This window comes from Eucyclogobius newberryi, unplaced genomic scaffold (genome assembly GCF_026437365.1).
Source record: "Eucyclogobius newberryi isolate DKJ021-1_F unplaced genomic scaffold, fEucNew1.0.hap1 SCAF_19, whole genome shotgun sequence".
NCBI lineage: Eukaryota > Metazoa > Chordata > Actinopteri > Gobiiformes > Gobiidae > Eucyclogobius > Eucyclogobius newberryi.
The window spans coordinates 12,895,949-12,910,838 of record NW_027315823.1 but is presented as its reverse complement, the minus strand read 5'-3'; the positions used below and the strand labels follow the sequence as shown (position 1 = coordinate 12,910,838).

At 40.3% G+C, this 14,890-nt stretch overlaps 1 protein-coding gene across 2 annotated transcripts in view; it reads right to left on the bottom strand.

Annotated features, from left to right (window-relative positions):
- Window positions 1-11,239, bottom strand: part of angpt4 (angiopoietin 4) — a 61,277-nt gene extending 50,038 nt beyond the window's left edge. Inside the window, exon 1 of one of the 2 annotated variants that reach the window (XM_072451765.1) lies at window positions 10,481-11,239. In XM_072451765.1, the coding sequence (XP_072307866.1) occupies window positions 10,481-10,849 (369 nt within the window). In that variant the 5' untranslated portion in view covers window positions 10,850-11,239. The remainder of the gene's footprint in view (window positions 1-10,480) is intronic. The other variant, XM_072451764.1, reaches the window with a different exon arrangement.
- Window positions 11,240-14,890: the final 3,651 nt, after the last annotated feature.

Here is a 14,890-nt window from a genome sequence, read left to right as displayed (position 1 = left end):
GTTATGACCTGCAGTGTGAATGTAGCCCTAAACATATTTTGTATGTGGTACTAAATCAGATACATTATTTTTTTGTAAAATGACTGCAGCCTGAACACACAAGTTGCATTATAAAGTGACTTCCACCACGCTGAAACGCAACATGCTACAATTTTGTCTCTTGAGAGTAGATGAATTGAACAGAATAAATAATAAAACGCCAGGCAGACAACAGCAACGAAGCTAGCATTTGTGTTATAAATAACAATCACATTAGACACAGAAATAGTCTAGACTAGAGGGACAAATTATATTACAAATTCTGACAGTGTTTATGTGGCGGTATTTCAACGTGTGGAGAAACATCCTCAATTTCAAGTGTTCTAGTTTTTCAGGTTCTGGCTTTACAAAGAGTTAATATTTAGACTGTCTTTTAAACGTTCATATGCTGGACTGTGCGGGATTCAAAAAATCTAGTCAGCGATGTTAATCATTGACTGAGGTTCAGGAGAAGGACCACGCTTCAACCTCCTACTCCTCCAGGAACCACACCCCCACTCTTTAACCACACCTCTACTTACCCAGAAGCCCTATTTATACAGGCCTATCCCAGCATCTCTTGTCGTCTCTGTTCTCTCGACCCCACCCTCCCACTCCATGTCTCTATCATCTTCACACATCATCAATCCATCCTCCATCCATCATCCATCCATCATCCATCCATCCTCCATCCATCATCCATCCGTCCTCCATCCATCCTCCATCCATCATCCATCCATCCTCCATCCATCCTCCATCCATCATCCATCCATCATCCATCCATCATCCATCCTTCATCCATCCATCATCCATCCATCATCCATCCATCCTCCATCCATCATCCATCCTCCATCCATCATCCATCAATCATCCATCCATCATCCATCCATCATCCATCCATCCATCCATCATCCATCCTCCATCCATCCTCCATCCGTCCTCCATCCATCCTCCATCCATCATCCATCCTCCATCTATCCTCCATCCATCATCCATCCGTCCTCCATCCATCCTCCATCCATCCTCCATCCATCATTCATCCATCCTCCATCCATCCTCCATCCATCGTCCATCCATCATCCATCCGTCCTCCATCCATCCTCCATCCATCATCCATCATCACTGTTATCAATAAACATTCTTTCATATTCCACTGTTGTGGCGTGGTCTTTGCTAGTGAAACTGCCAGTAAGGTAAAAAGAAGTGTTTTAAACATGTGGAAACACCCAGCATCTTTCTCCAGCCGGACAGTTTTAGTTTCTACTCTAGTTTCTTTGCTTGGAATTGTGACGTTAACTCGAAAGTGTGCAATTACTGATTAATACAAAAAAAAGTTATTCAACTCAATGCACTGCAAATGAAATTACATACAATTACAATGTTATCTTGCAGCACACATAAAAACATTCATACATTTAAGAATATAAAAAACTGCCGTACGTTTAAAAGAACAGACAATGTTCATGATTCTTGCTCCCACAGCTTGGAACACGAACAGTTAGCCAGTAAAACATGCACTTAATACATCTGTCATATTGTGAATGAACTGGACAAAAACTATACTGCTCCCTATGTGTCTGCAGAGTTTGGAGTGTGTCAGGCTACAGTGAAGATAAGAACGCTGTAATCTATGGGACAGACCTACTGCTGCTTTGAAGACTCCACACACGGGCTGTGTGTGGATCTATCAAGGGTCCAGATAAAGTACAACATAATGACCCGGTTGTGTGGCGACACGCTGCACAGGAGCAGTGACATGTGCATATGGCAGCTTCGACCGCACATCTCCACAAAACATCGTAAACAAAATCTTCCCAACTTTGAAATGTCTTCAAGCATTCATAGTGTTTCAAACCTACTGTATTTGACTTCGCTGGGGTTATCTTCCCCGTGCCCTCCCTGACCACTTCAAAGTCCTGGATGTAGACCAGGGCCTGATAGCCTCTTCAGATCCGACCACAGATCTCTTCCTGTGTGTCCCTGAGGAGCGGGCCCATTTCAGCTCAGTCATTTGGCAGAAAGCTAAACACTTAAACATCCACACTTACTGCTGTTTACAGACTGTCGAGCCACTGAAGAGGCTGCCACTGCATTACACTTATCTACATTATTGGTCGGGCTGCATCTATTCAAGCCCAACAGAAAGTGTTTTCAGTAGTCTTTATTACATGTACTGTTTGGATCCAGTGTCAATATATCTCTGGTATCTTAATGTCGCATCGCTCCAAACTCTTGGAAACGCGCCGCAGAGAATGTGCATGTAAACACGGCATATTTGACAACTTGGTCTGAATGCAACACTGATGGGTATTCTACCTGAAGATGGCTAAATTAAAGTCGCCTCGTTGGCAGCCTATTGTACATGTTTTTAGTGGGCACCAAGAGGAAAGTCCACACAGAAAGGCCCTGCAGCGCACAAGAGCTTAACACAGGACCTTCTTGCTGTGAGGCTGAAGCGTGACGTCAAAGAGATCCAGAGGTCTCCTGTGCTGTTTGTCAATCCATAGATTAATGTCAAAGAGCACATTATTCACAAGGAAATGGTAATTGTCCTGTTGCTCAGAAATATTAGACTGGAATTAACAATGCACTTCAGGCTCCCTCAATTTCAAAACAATGTACTTGGGCCTTAAAACTCCTGCCATGGACACAATAAATGGATGTCTTTGGAACACACTCCAGGCAACAGGAAAAATGGCTCGTACAAAAATATTAATGACACAATCTGTACCCACACACGAGGACTGGACTGACGATGTAACAAGACATACAAAAAAATCACATTAATACACGTTCATTTGGAAATGGACAAATTTACTAGACTTTGGACTAGATGGGACTTTTTTCTTTAAGTTTGCAAATGTATTGTGTTGTGTTTGCTGCCTGTTTTTAGTAGTTGAAGCACTTCGAATTGCCTTGTGTGCGAATTGTGCTCTACAAATAAACTTGCCTTACCTAGTTCAATGCTGTTTTACGTTCTTTAAACCTGCTTTCATATTGCTTTACAAAATATCAGCTGGAATGGGATGGTTCTCATGCGGTCAGTGGAGCAGTAGAGCAGAGGAAGTCTCAAATCAGATCTCGAAGCTGCGATCGGAGTTCACAAAAGCGCACAAAGATAAAGAGAATTCGCACACGCCTGGGTTCACATCGCTGAGTCTGAACTACTGTGAAACTCAGATCCACTAGTTTTGAAAAGCATGACACAAAGATAAGCTCCGATAATTGACGGCAGGTTGGAATACTCATTTCCCTGGACATAAGTAAAAACAAATATTCCCAGCTGTATATTTGTTTTTTTTTGTTTTTTTTCTGGTCCGTTTTTAATTGAAAGTGACTTGATTGCGGCGGTGACGAGGATGCAGTTATGTTCTGAAGCCGTGGGGTGATTAGATACTGATGTCTGACCGTGTGAACCCCAAAAGGTCAAAGGTGAAAGGTCGGTGCTCTGTCTTGTGTCATTATGTTGGCCATCTAAACTCCGGATCTGACCCGTGTGTCCTCGGAGCTTTAACGGCGTGGGTGGTAAAAACATTGGTCTTTACTCTCGTAGTAATCATTCAAAATTATGACGGGAATGAGCTTGTTCATACGACGGGAATGAGCTTGTTCATACGACGGGAATGAGCTTGTTCATACGACGGTTGTAGTTCAAATTACATCACAATGGGATTGGGTTACGCAATGACGTCACATGGAACGATTTGTCTATATGCATTATTCAAGCAGAACTAAGTAATTTTGGTGATAGAGCTCCCCCTGCTGCTCCCTTGGGAAAATACATTGTCAGTGCCTATTTCCTGTTTCCCGCTAGTGTTTCTCAGGATAGTTGTTCTTTGGTCGATGTTGGCAAATGTTCATGGTTTTCCGCCCAAAGACAGCAGGGGGTGACGGCGGACACTTCAAACGCGCCGAAACACTATAAGTTGCACCGGAGCATAAGTCGCACCAGTCAAAAAATGCATAATAGAGAAGAAAAAACATATATATGTCGCACTGGAGTATGAAATTCGGTTATAAGTGTGAAAATAACAAATAATATCACATATAAATCGGTCCGGAGTATAAGTATATAAGTATAAATATAAATATAAGTTGCACCCTGGTCAAAACTATGAAAAAAGGTGCGAGGAAAATACGGTATTTAACAATCACAGGGACTTACAAAGACTTAGTTCTCCTTTAAGTCTAATGTTGTGTTCTAGTACTGATATATAGTATAGCACAAGCAGCTCTGTGAGCGCAGTGGGGAAGAGAGCAGTAACTCTGGACTGCTGCAAACAGTTTATAAAGATGTTATAATGCTTTTCATGTTTTTAAGACAGGAAACATCAACTTCTATCACACAGACATTTATGAAAGGGAAGCTTCTTTGTCCTGTTTATATTAAGTGCTGATCTATGAACAAAACGGAGCACGGTGTCAAAAACTGCTCTACACTCTTTCACATAGAGCAGAATGAATAAACAAACTGTTTGTGTTCGGCTGACAGGGACCTACAGATTCCAAAAAGGTTGTTTTTTTTGTCAACTTTTGCCTATTTTTATGAACTTTTTCGTGGTTCAATGTCCTTCCGTTTTCGTACAAACAGCTTTTTAATCGAAGCTTTGGCTCACTCTGCTTTGCACTGCTCCCCTCTAGCAGCTCGCACTCTGATTGGTCAAAGCCATATTTGAATAATCCCATATTAAAAAGGCCTGTCGTGGTTAGTTGCGGAGATGTGGAGTTGCAATAAAAACAGTAATACTTTAAAATAGGGTTTCTTAGTACTATATGAGGCAATAATAAGCACTAGTTATTTGTTTATGCACATAAGGCATTTACAAGCATTTATATGGCTTAGAATGGCTTAGAATGTTAATAAACCATAAACAATAAGCATGTGTGCATTAATAAACCATGTACAAATGTTTTTTAAGAGAATTAACAAGACGCTTAAAACTGCTTAAATTATTTTTAATCCTAATAGTAAATGATAAAAGTGCTTATGAACAAATAACCAGTCTGGAAAGTGTTACAAAAAAAACTGACATGCAGATTATGTGGTGTGGTTGGTTGAATAGAGCTGAACAACAGATATTATTACTAATGGATTTATATTTTTCATATTTCTTATGAACAAACGTATACAAATGAGAAATGAATAGAGACTTGTGCCCCCATCTGTAAACTTTCATCACATTCATCAATTCTATAAAATGTATTATTGTGTCCCTTGTTTGGGGTCTTCACAGTGGAAACCCAAAGCCTCCTGTCCACTTTGGTGGGCAGCAGAATTAATGAAATTCTTACTTGCTCCATTAGCAGAGGAATGTAACTAACTATGAGAGGAAACCGGATCTATTGTGTCTATTCATAGGTTTCAGCTTCTTGTTATCCACAGGTTTCAGAATGATGAAGAGTTGGTACTGTCGCCATAGCAATTAATACGTCAAAACTAAATATTATATTGGTTAAATTGTCAACTGTCTTCAAAATGGCACCATATGAAAGAAAGCTGAAACCCATAATATGAATGTTGAACTACAGTCTGTAGACTTTTTCCCATAATATTTGATATTTTTTATACAATTTAGTTTAAAGCAGTGGATACTTGCTTGCATGTGTTTGAGCAAAATGTATCTAAATACAACCAAAATTATTTATTGATCCTGTATCGTGTGACTTTGCAAACATTGACTGCTGAATTTTCACTTTTGAAACAGTATTTAGCATTTTTCTCTTTAAAACATGACTTTCTCTTTTGGCCAATGGTTGGTGGAACGAGATTATTTATTTCCCAAGCCCTAATATTTCACATACACATGCAAACTAGGCTAATTCCCCAGCTATGTACAACTGTAATGCAGATTGGTTCCAAAAATGTACTCCAACATCAGAAAATTGCTAAAAATGAATAATCAAATACATGTTTATGATGAAAAACAACACACTTTGCACAATAAACTCCATTAATAATAACAGTGTGTGTGTTCCCCATTCACGCACGTGTCCCATCTCACTGTCAGTAGCTGCGTTCTGTTACATGGACAGTCTAATGGAGCTCCATGCCTGCTGCTGCCTATGATGGATAAGGGCTGTGCCTCCTAACAGTGGCATTAGTCATTCCTCTGTAACATTTAGACCATATAATGATGATGAATGTGTGTCGAGCACCTCTAAGCACAGTGTTTTCTTTAGCCATAATCGGATTTAGCAGATCTACTTCACCTGCTGCAGTCAAATCACTCCCGTCTGTGCGCGCCTCCCTGTCCCTGGGTGAGGAAGTCCAGAACGGGCTAGAGAAATGCTCATTAAGGCCTAATGCTACTCATCTGGCTCCGGACCACAGCCGTGCACTTTTCTACAAAGATGTGGGTGTAAATGTGCGTAGGCTGGATACACGGGGTTGTTGGGAAAATTGGAGTTTGATCTGCAAATTGAATTATTTTTGGAAAGGAAATCCAATAATTTCAAGTTGGGATGTAACGATATGCAAATCTCACAGTACGATATTATCACGATTTTCAGTTCATGATGCAATATTTATTGTGATATTGTAGACAGGAAAACAGAGTTAAGTAAGTAATTAACAGAAATGTTCCTTTTAAAATCTCTTTGCAAGCGTTTGTGCAAATCATTACTTTCATATCCCTAAGAATTAAGATGTAAAAGTGTCTTCATGTTGTCTGCACTAAAATGGAGCAAAGGATCATGGTCTATGTAGTTGGTTTTCTTGTTGTTGCTGCAACGAAATAATGAATGTAAACAAATGATTTTAACATTCATATTGTGACAGCCCAGGATATGATTGAGAGATAATACAATATCAGAATATTCCGGTTGTGACCTGCTTTCAAGTAGGGAAGAAAAATAAATGGACAACTTGACCTTCAAATAAGGGAAAAATATAAAATAAAAACATTTTCGCAAAGGGTGTGAAAAAGTTTCAAGTTTAGTGAGTTTAAGAATGTATTCAATAGATGAACTTAGAATAAAAACAATAAGCATGATAATACTGTGTGATAAATAAGGCTGCATTTATCCAGCACTTTAAGCTGAATGCAACTAACAAATAGATTAAGATATCAACCTACATCAAGTTATTACAATTCCCAGAGCAGAGTGAGTCAATGTGCGTCAATGTTTGTCTGTGAGAAAGTCCTGGTATAAAGTGAACCATGCAGCTTATTAAATACTGTCTTTTCAGAGTTTGCAGAAGGCACACGCTTTCCTTTTGTCATCTCATCCAGTTGTAGTGCCGTATTTGCAAAAGCTGTGAAGTAATCTACATGCAGACCAGCTGAAGCTACACGTGGGAGAATTATGGATGGTTAAAATAACACCGGACTGTTGTTGTAGTGATGGAAACCAGCTGCCACTCACTCGACTCCATCTGTGGTCCAACATCTGCGCGGCAATCAGTCCAGATCAGACCCTGCGACACTCGACAGCCTTCTCTATGTGCCAGGCCCAAACATGAATGACAACATGCTTATTCAATGTGCAGGGCTGTGGAATGTACACTTAGGTAATGCTGAGAACAAAGAAAGTCTAATCATTTTCTAAAACAAACTTGTGAAATGAAAATAATTGGTACATATGTAAAATATTTGGCAACCAGGGCTACACTCTCCTACTAAAACATTGTAGTTGCTATTGATTTGCGCAGAAAAAGCGATGAGTAAAATAAAATACTGTATTCTCCAGACTATAAGTTGCACCTTTTTTCATAGTTTTGGCCGAGGGTGCGACTTATACTGCAGAGCGACTTATATGAGATATCATTCGTAATTTTCACACTGGCAGACGCATTTCACATGTTGATTATTTCCACACTGACAACCACAAGAGGGCGCTCTAGGCTCTAAGCGACCCAGAAGAAGAATATGCACTTCCTCTACCTCTGGAGTTTGTGGAGTTGTTTAGAAGTGACACAGAGGAAGAAGAATTCAATGGATTTAGTGATTTGGGGTAAAACTGATGCTTTGGTAAACGTGTTAGCATGTTCTTTATGCTATAGTTATCTGAATAACTGTTAATATGTTACGTTAACATACCAGACACGTACCACAGTTCGTTGTCTGTGCGTCATGTAGCTGAAGGTGTTAGCGTTAGCATACGTACACCTATTCACCATGTTCTCTAATCAGTCAAGATTAAATGTCTGTTCTTGGTCTTGGATTTTATCAAATACATTTCCCAAAAAATGTAATTCATATTCCAATGCGACTTATATGTGCTTTTTTTTCTATTATGCATTTTTTGGCCGGTGCAACTTATAGTCTTGAAAATACAGTCATTTTTTAACTGATTTCCCCTTCTGGATCAGTAAAGTTTGTCTAAAATCTGTCTCGGTTCTCCAATGATGTGTTTATTTGTATGGATGGGCGATATCAGTTCCAATATTGGTATCAGGGAGTTTCAGCGACATTGCCATAGTTGTCAAATTTTTCTATATTGGCCCATATTTGGCGCTGATATTTTGTGTGGGCCCAGTTTGTTATCAGTGCACAAACAAAATGACAAAAAATATAAATAGAAGAACTTCAGTCTGGAATTATGTCACACAGTCATGCTACAAATCATGTCATAAATGCATGTTGTTATTATTTCTATAGAGATTAAAATCCAAAATATTGGTATCTGCAAATATTGTTTACCGGCCTGGGCAGCAAATGTCGATAAAGCTGAAAAATAATCTAAATCTTGTGACCAATTCAGGCTGTTAAAAGGTGTTTTAACACTCAAACAAAGCGTACATATAAGATTCACTATTTAATAAATGCAAATGCATGTTTTGTTTCATTTACTGATGTTTGAGTAATTCTGCATTTTTAGAAGTTCTCGCTCTCAGATCAACCCCCTCTTCATTTATTTCATACATTTAACCGTTTGATTTGCTTGAAATTGCGACACTGTTAAAAACCCAACTTGCCATTAAACAGAACTCAAAAATTAGTTAAATTTTTATCTGACTAAAAGTTGAATTAATGCATAAACACCATTCAATGCAATTATATTTAAAGTTGAGTGAACTTAAAAAGGCTTTGAGTCAATATTATTATTATTATTATTATATAAATATATATTTTTTTCACACTTCACACTGCAACACTACACAGTTTTAGCAACCTGTTTTTTGCTTTGTTTTTTTGCTTTCAGTGGACATATTATGAATGTTTGTGACTTTAATTTGCTTTTAAACATGCTTTTGGTCATCTTGGCAGTAGTATTTCATTTTTAAATCATACAGTTACTTCTTTGTATGGACTGACTAAAATATAATAAATACAATATATAAACAAATAAATACTTACAAATTCAACCTCTGTTTCCAATGAGGTATTTAGGCAATGGAGCTCTGAATGAACGATTGAAAAAATACATAAATGAAGCACTTGGGCAACGTGAATGTGTTTATTGTGAATGTGACAATTATCAAGTTCAGTGATGGTTTATGGACTTGGAGTTGTACTTCTGATGCAACAATCCAGGGACAATTCAAACGGAGTTCTTTGTGAAGACGAGCTTAACAGAAGTAAATCATTCCGCAGTTTGTTTTTGAAAAGCAGTTTAATAAAGTTCTTCACACCTCACTACAGCTCTTGCATAGCACTGTGTACTTGACTATTGTCCAAACAGCCTGTTTTGATATTTCATACCAGCAAAGGCAGGCCAAATCCCAGGAGGGACGGACTTTGTGTTTGTTTCGTCGTAACAAACATTTTACAAAGCTTTTCACAGCCAACGTATTTATAACCAGATGTTTTTGAAAATGTAGAATATGTATCATGAAATCTGGTCAACGTTAAACTCTGTAGCCTTTTGTTCTTCTTGTTCTTTGTTTTTAAAACGACAAACATTATGCATTTTTGTATTGTTATTGACCTTTAAACATGTTCTTGAGTGCTTTTACTTTACTTTTACTTTAGCATTTCATGTTATAGAACTAAACTGTTTTAGGTCACTCAAGCGTTTCCCAAGACAGTGGAATCGACCACTGGCTGCAGGGAGAATTGCAAAGGTGAGGTGAGGTGATTGCCTCGGACAGGCTAATGAAGCCGCACCCTTTTGATGATTGTGATTATATGGTAGAAATGCTCGGAAGGAGTCTGGTGATGATTTATAGACTTAAAAGGGAGCGGACTCTCTAACCAGGATTCATTCAGCTGGCCAAATACCCAGGTAAGTTTTTGATGAGGAAATAACTATATAACATGGTTAAAAGTGCCAAAAGTAAATTTAAATTATGCATCCTTTAAACTTCTCAAAGAAACCAGCTCACAAAATTTGAGTTCAGTTAGAAAAGAATTCCAAGCTGTGGGAGCAGCTTGACTGAATGCTCATTTCACCAACTCAGTCTGCACTCGAGGGACAGACAGACAGAGTTGCCCTGAACACTCATACAATTCACAGTGAAAGGTAGTCGACCACAACCTATATTTTTGCAAACAAATCCTTCAGCCAAACCATGTTTTACCTTTTGCAGCCACTGCGTGTTGTTCTCCATGGTGTTCTCCAGCCTCTGTATCTTCTGCGTGGACCAGTCTGAGTCCGGGGGTGGAGGGGAGTCTCGTTGGACCACGCTGGCTCCCGGTCTGACCCCCGTGCTGACCTGCCCTCTCCCCTGACAACTCTCCAACTCCGGCAGCACGAACGTGTAACTGCACTGTCCGTGTTGGATTCTGTGCAACCTCCTCCTCTTCTCTGCTCCTCCGGTGGATTTGTCTCTCCTCTGGCTCTTCCCAAGTCCTCTGTCAGAAGTGCTCGTAGATCCTGCAGCGTCAGCGAAAGTCGTTAAAGTCCATATAATGAATAGGAAGCTCCAATAAGGATTACGATGCTTCATGACGCTCCCTTGAATGCCTTTAAAGCTGCCTTGTTTCTCAATAGGGAATGGCAAAAAATGCTTCACTTTAGAACAACGTATTGCATGCAGTCATACATGTCCATAGTGCTACAATTAGAGTCAATCCATGTTACAGGTATTTGAATGATGATATAGTTTTGGGTTGTGCAAAAATGTTAAAAAATGTTGCATGTAAAACAAATTGAAACAGGTGTCTCCACAGAATCATTTACCCTTGATGTATCCTAATTAAAGTTACCTCCATTGTTGGAAATGTGAATGATTAAAAAGCAGAAAATGTGCAAATTCTTAAAGTAAATTCCGACATTTCAGAGGAGAAAGAATGTTCTTAGTTGGCGGTAGTGTCCAAAGTGGTCCGGAGAACAGCTTCGGCCCCCCGTCTTATCTGGGACAAGCCAAGGAAACATGTGAGAGAGAGACAGGACAGCCCCGCAGAGGAGGGAAAGAAGGAGGAGGGGGCAGAGGAAAGAGACCGAGGAGACACGGCGAGAAGGACTGGACAAATAAGTTAAAAGGAAAGAGCAGGAGCAAGAGAATTCATTTGTGCAACTATGTCAACAGTGTGTTCAAAGCAGTTTGGACCAAACGTTCTCTGCAATGCATTTCATTAAACATTAAAAACAAATCGGGGGAAAAGAAAATTGAATTATTTCGACTGGTGTGAAGACGTTTTGCTGCTCATCATCAAGTCTTCAGTTCTTCTGACAGAGAGAGAGTGAGTTACTACTTTATAGCATCTGATGGGATGAGCTGACTACACTGAAACTACTACGACTACTTCAAGGACTGCACTGTCAGCGGAGTCATATTTAGCATATTTTTTCATGTCCCCCCAACACCCATTAGCTCCTAACGCAGGGCTGTTCATTTGGCGGCCTGTGGGACAAATTTGGCCCACTAAGCACTATGGTCCAGACGAAGCTCGGCGCGTCGTCTCTGGCTCATCGTGAACAGCAGCAGAGATCAATTAAATCAGATTTTATTGTCTTTTATATTTATGACTTTATAGTCCTGGTTCAGATTCTGTGATCCTGTTCAAGATGTTGGTTAACCCTGATATGACCTACAATATGTTGAGTCTTGGTTCAGGACTAGGTTTAGTTCTAGATCTTCTACCATGATCTGCTCTGGTTCAAGTCTGGTTTGTATTGTAGGGTCTCAAACTACAGGTATTCAGTTTATGATTAAGGAAGATTTCTTAGCAGAAACGAGACAAGACGGGGCACCAGGGTTAAACCCAAAGAGCTAAGATACGGTCCTTAATCGCGCTCGTTAAAAAGGTCTGAAGGGTGTTTCACGATTCAGGGACTTATACATAGTCTAATCAAACAAACAAAGTCAATAACTCTTTCGTGTAGTTTATTTATCAAAAGGGCAATCAAAAACACCGGAGCAGAAATGTGCACAGGTAAATCACAGGTGATGTTATATCAGATTTGACAGCAAATTTCATGCAGATAATGTTAAACCAGGGTTTGCCTTTGATAATCAAACGTGTCTATGCTAATCTATATCAAAAAGAGAGGGAAAGTGAGAAGCTAAAGGGAGGAGGAACAGCTGAGCTCTACCCAAATCACGCCACAAAGAACCGCACACTGAACTCGGCTTACGATTTTGTAGAGACTCGGTCCGGCTGGTCCTTGTCCGCGGACGAGATCCGTAGCGAGGCGTCGCGTGGAGTGGTGTGGCGGCGAAGGCAGCGGCGTGCTGTGAGGTCCTTGGCGCCGGTGGCAACGGAGGCGATATCCGAGAGTTCCTTAGCGGTAGAACGCTTTAGTGGCGTGTTAGCTCCTTACGCGGCCTTTACTCAGATGAGAACGTAGCGCTGATCCACGTAAACGGCGTAGATTACTTCAAAAAGAAGAGAAACTAAGTAGCAAAGAAAGTTTCTGTCCGGTTTAGCGCTTAAGCTTAGTTCCAGGTGGTTCCAGGTGGTTTCAGGTGGTTTCAGAGGTTTCAGGTTTTCCGTGGAGACGGCTTCCAAGAGAAAAAGACAAAGGCTTGAACACAAAAGGGATGAGAAGAGAAGAGCAGAGTTTCCAGCTTGGCGCATCCTCTTGTTACCTAGCCCGCAGGGCATGCTGGGAGCAAAAGGGGCGGGCGCTACTGCGAAAACTTCCTGTTTAACATTTTCCTGGCCGAGAAAATAAACTGGAGTAACGTAAATAATAATGGTAAAAACATTGAACCCTGTTTAAACATTTACACGTTAAACACTTTTGGCAGTTTGTGCACATTATTTCTTGAGGTAGACACATTTTACATCTTCTTTCACCTGTGATGGGCGCTCGAGTTAAAGCATTGGGAATATAAAACCTTAAACAGTGGAAAAATACGTAACACAAGGTGAAACATGCGGTGTAGGGAGTTGATTCGGACAAACATTCATGGCATAATCACATAAAACATAGTTTACATCGGGGCGTCCTCCTGTAAGACTGTGGGGAGAAGATCTGTTATCACAAAAGTCACAGCGGCTCCCTGCGGTGAGGGACAGAGTGAGAACGAAAAACCCCCAATGTTCAAAGAGAGATTTTCTGTTATCTGGCCGTGGAATGTCCATCTCCATTCCCCTACATTATTGATTGGCAGTTTGTTAGTCTTTGCTTCAAAAATATAGTGTCAAAACCAGATTTAGAGAGACTTATCCATGCGTTTGTCTCCAGTAGATTAGACTACTGTAACGGCCTGCTCACTGGCCTCTCCAAACGAGCTGTAAAACAGCTGCAGTACATCCAGAACGCTGCTGCTCGGGTCCTGACTAGAACCAGGAAGTATGAGCACATTAGTCCTGTTCTCAGGTCTCTGCACTGGCTCCCTGTGGCTCAGAGAATAGACTTTAAAGCAGCTCTGCTTGTGTACAAGTCTCTCCATGGCCTAGCACCAATGTACATCTTGGATATGTTAGTGCCATATGAACCATCTCGGACTCTGAGGACCTCAGGGACCGGCCTCCTGCTGGTGCCAGAGTCAGGACAAAACATGGGGAATCTGCATTTCAGTTTTATGCAGCTAAAATCTGGAACAGTCTTCCTGAAGATGTGAGACAGGCTTCTACTCTGACAATGTTCAAATCTAAGCTAAAAACAGTTTTGTTTAGCTGCGCATATGACTGAAAGGATTTTTTCTTTGCACTCTTCTCTTTTGTTTGTGATTTTATTAGTTTAGAAAATCAGTTGGATTGATCATTTTTAATTTAGTTAATTTTATTGTATTTCTGTTTCTGTAATTTCTTTGTGATTTGAATGCATTTTTCCTGCTGTGAAGCACTTTGAATTGCCTTGTGTATGAAATGTGCTCTACAAATAAACTTGCCTTGCCTTGCCTTGCCTTGCTTGGTCCTGCTTTTGTCCTGTTTTTATGTAACGGAGCGATGATGATTTAAATCAATGAAACAATGGATTTCTGTTGGAAAGTATCATAGCGAGTTGTGTGTGGAAATTGGATAAAACGGGTAATCCATCTCGTATCAGCATACTCTGATTAGCCCCTCCCTTCAGACAGATATAAGACTCACCAGTCAACAAGTTCGGGTAAAATTTTTTAGCGCGATTTTTTTCAGCAAATTTTTTATCATATTTCCTCGTGGCGTGGATAAATCATTTGTCCTGCCACGTATCAATCATAAAACGCACCTATCGCTCACCTGCAGCCGCGTCAGGCTCGTCCCCACGTTTCCGCGTGCCTAAGCGCATGGATCTATCATAATATAGTTCCCTCAGTGTACGGGGCAAAATGAAGACAGAGAAAGACAGTTCAAGCTGACGCAGAAGTGGACAGAAATCTACGGGAGACGACCGATGCGATGCGCTCCGTTGCGCTAATAAACAAACGCACGTGTGTGCTGTATCAGTCCGCACGGGGGAGTGCGCATGCGCACTTCCGCCTGCGTTCTCAAATCGCCGAAAAATCGTCCATACCGCCTTTATGTCCAGGTGGAATCCATATAAAATTCCAATTTTTTTTTTTTAAATTTAAGAATATTTTTTTGTCAATTTGGAGTTCCCAGAAATATTTATT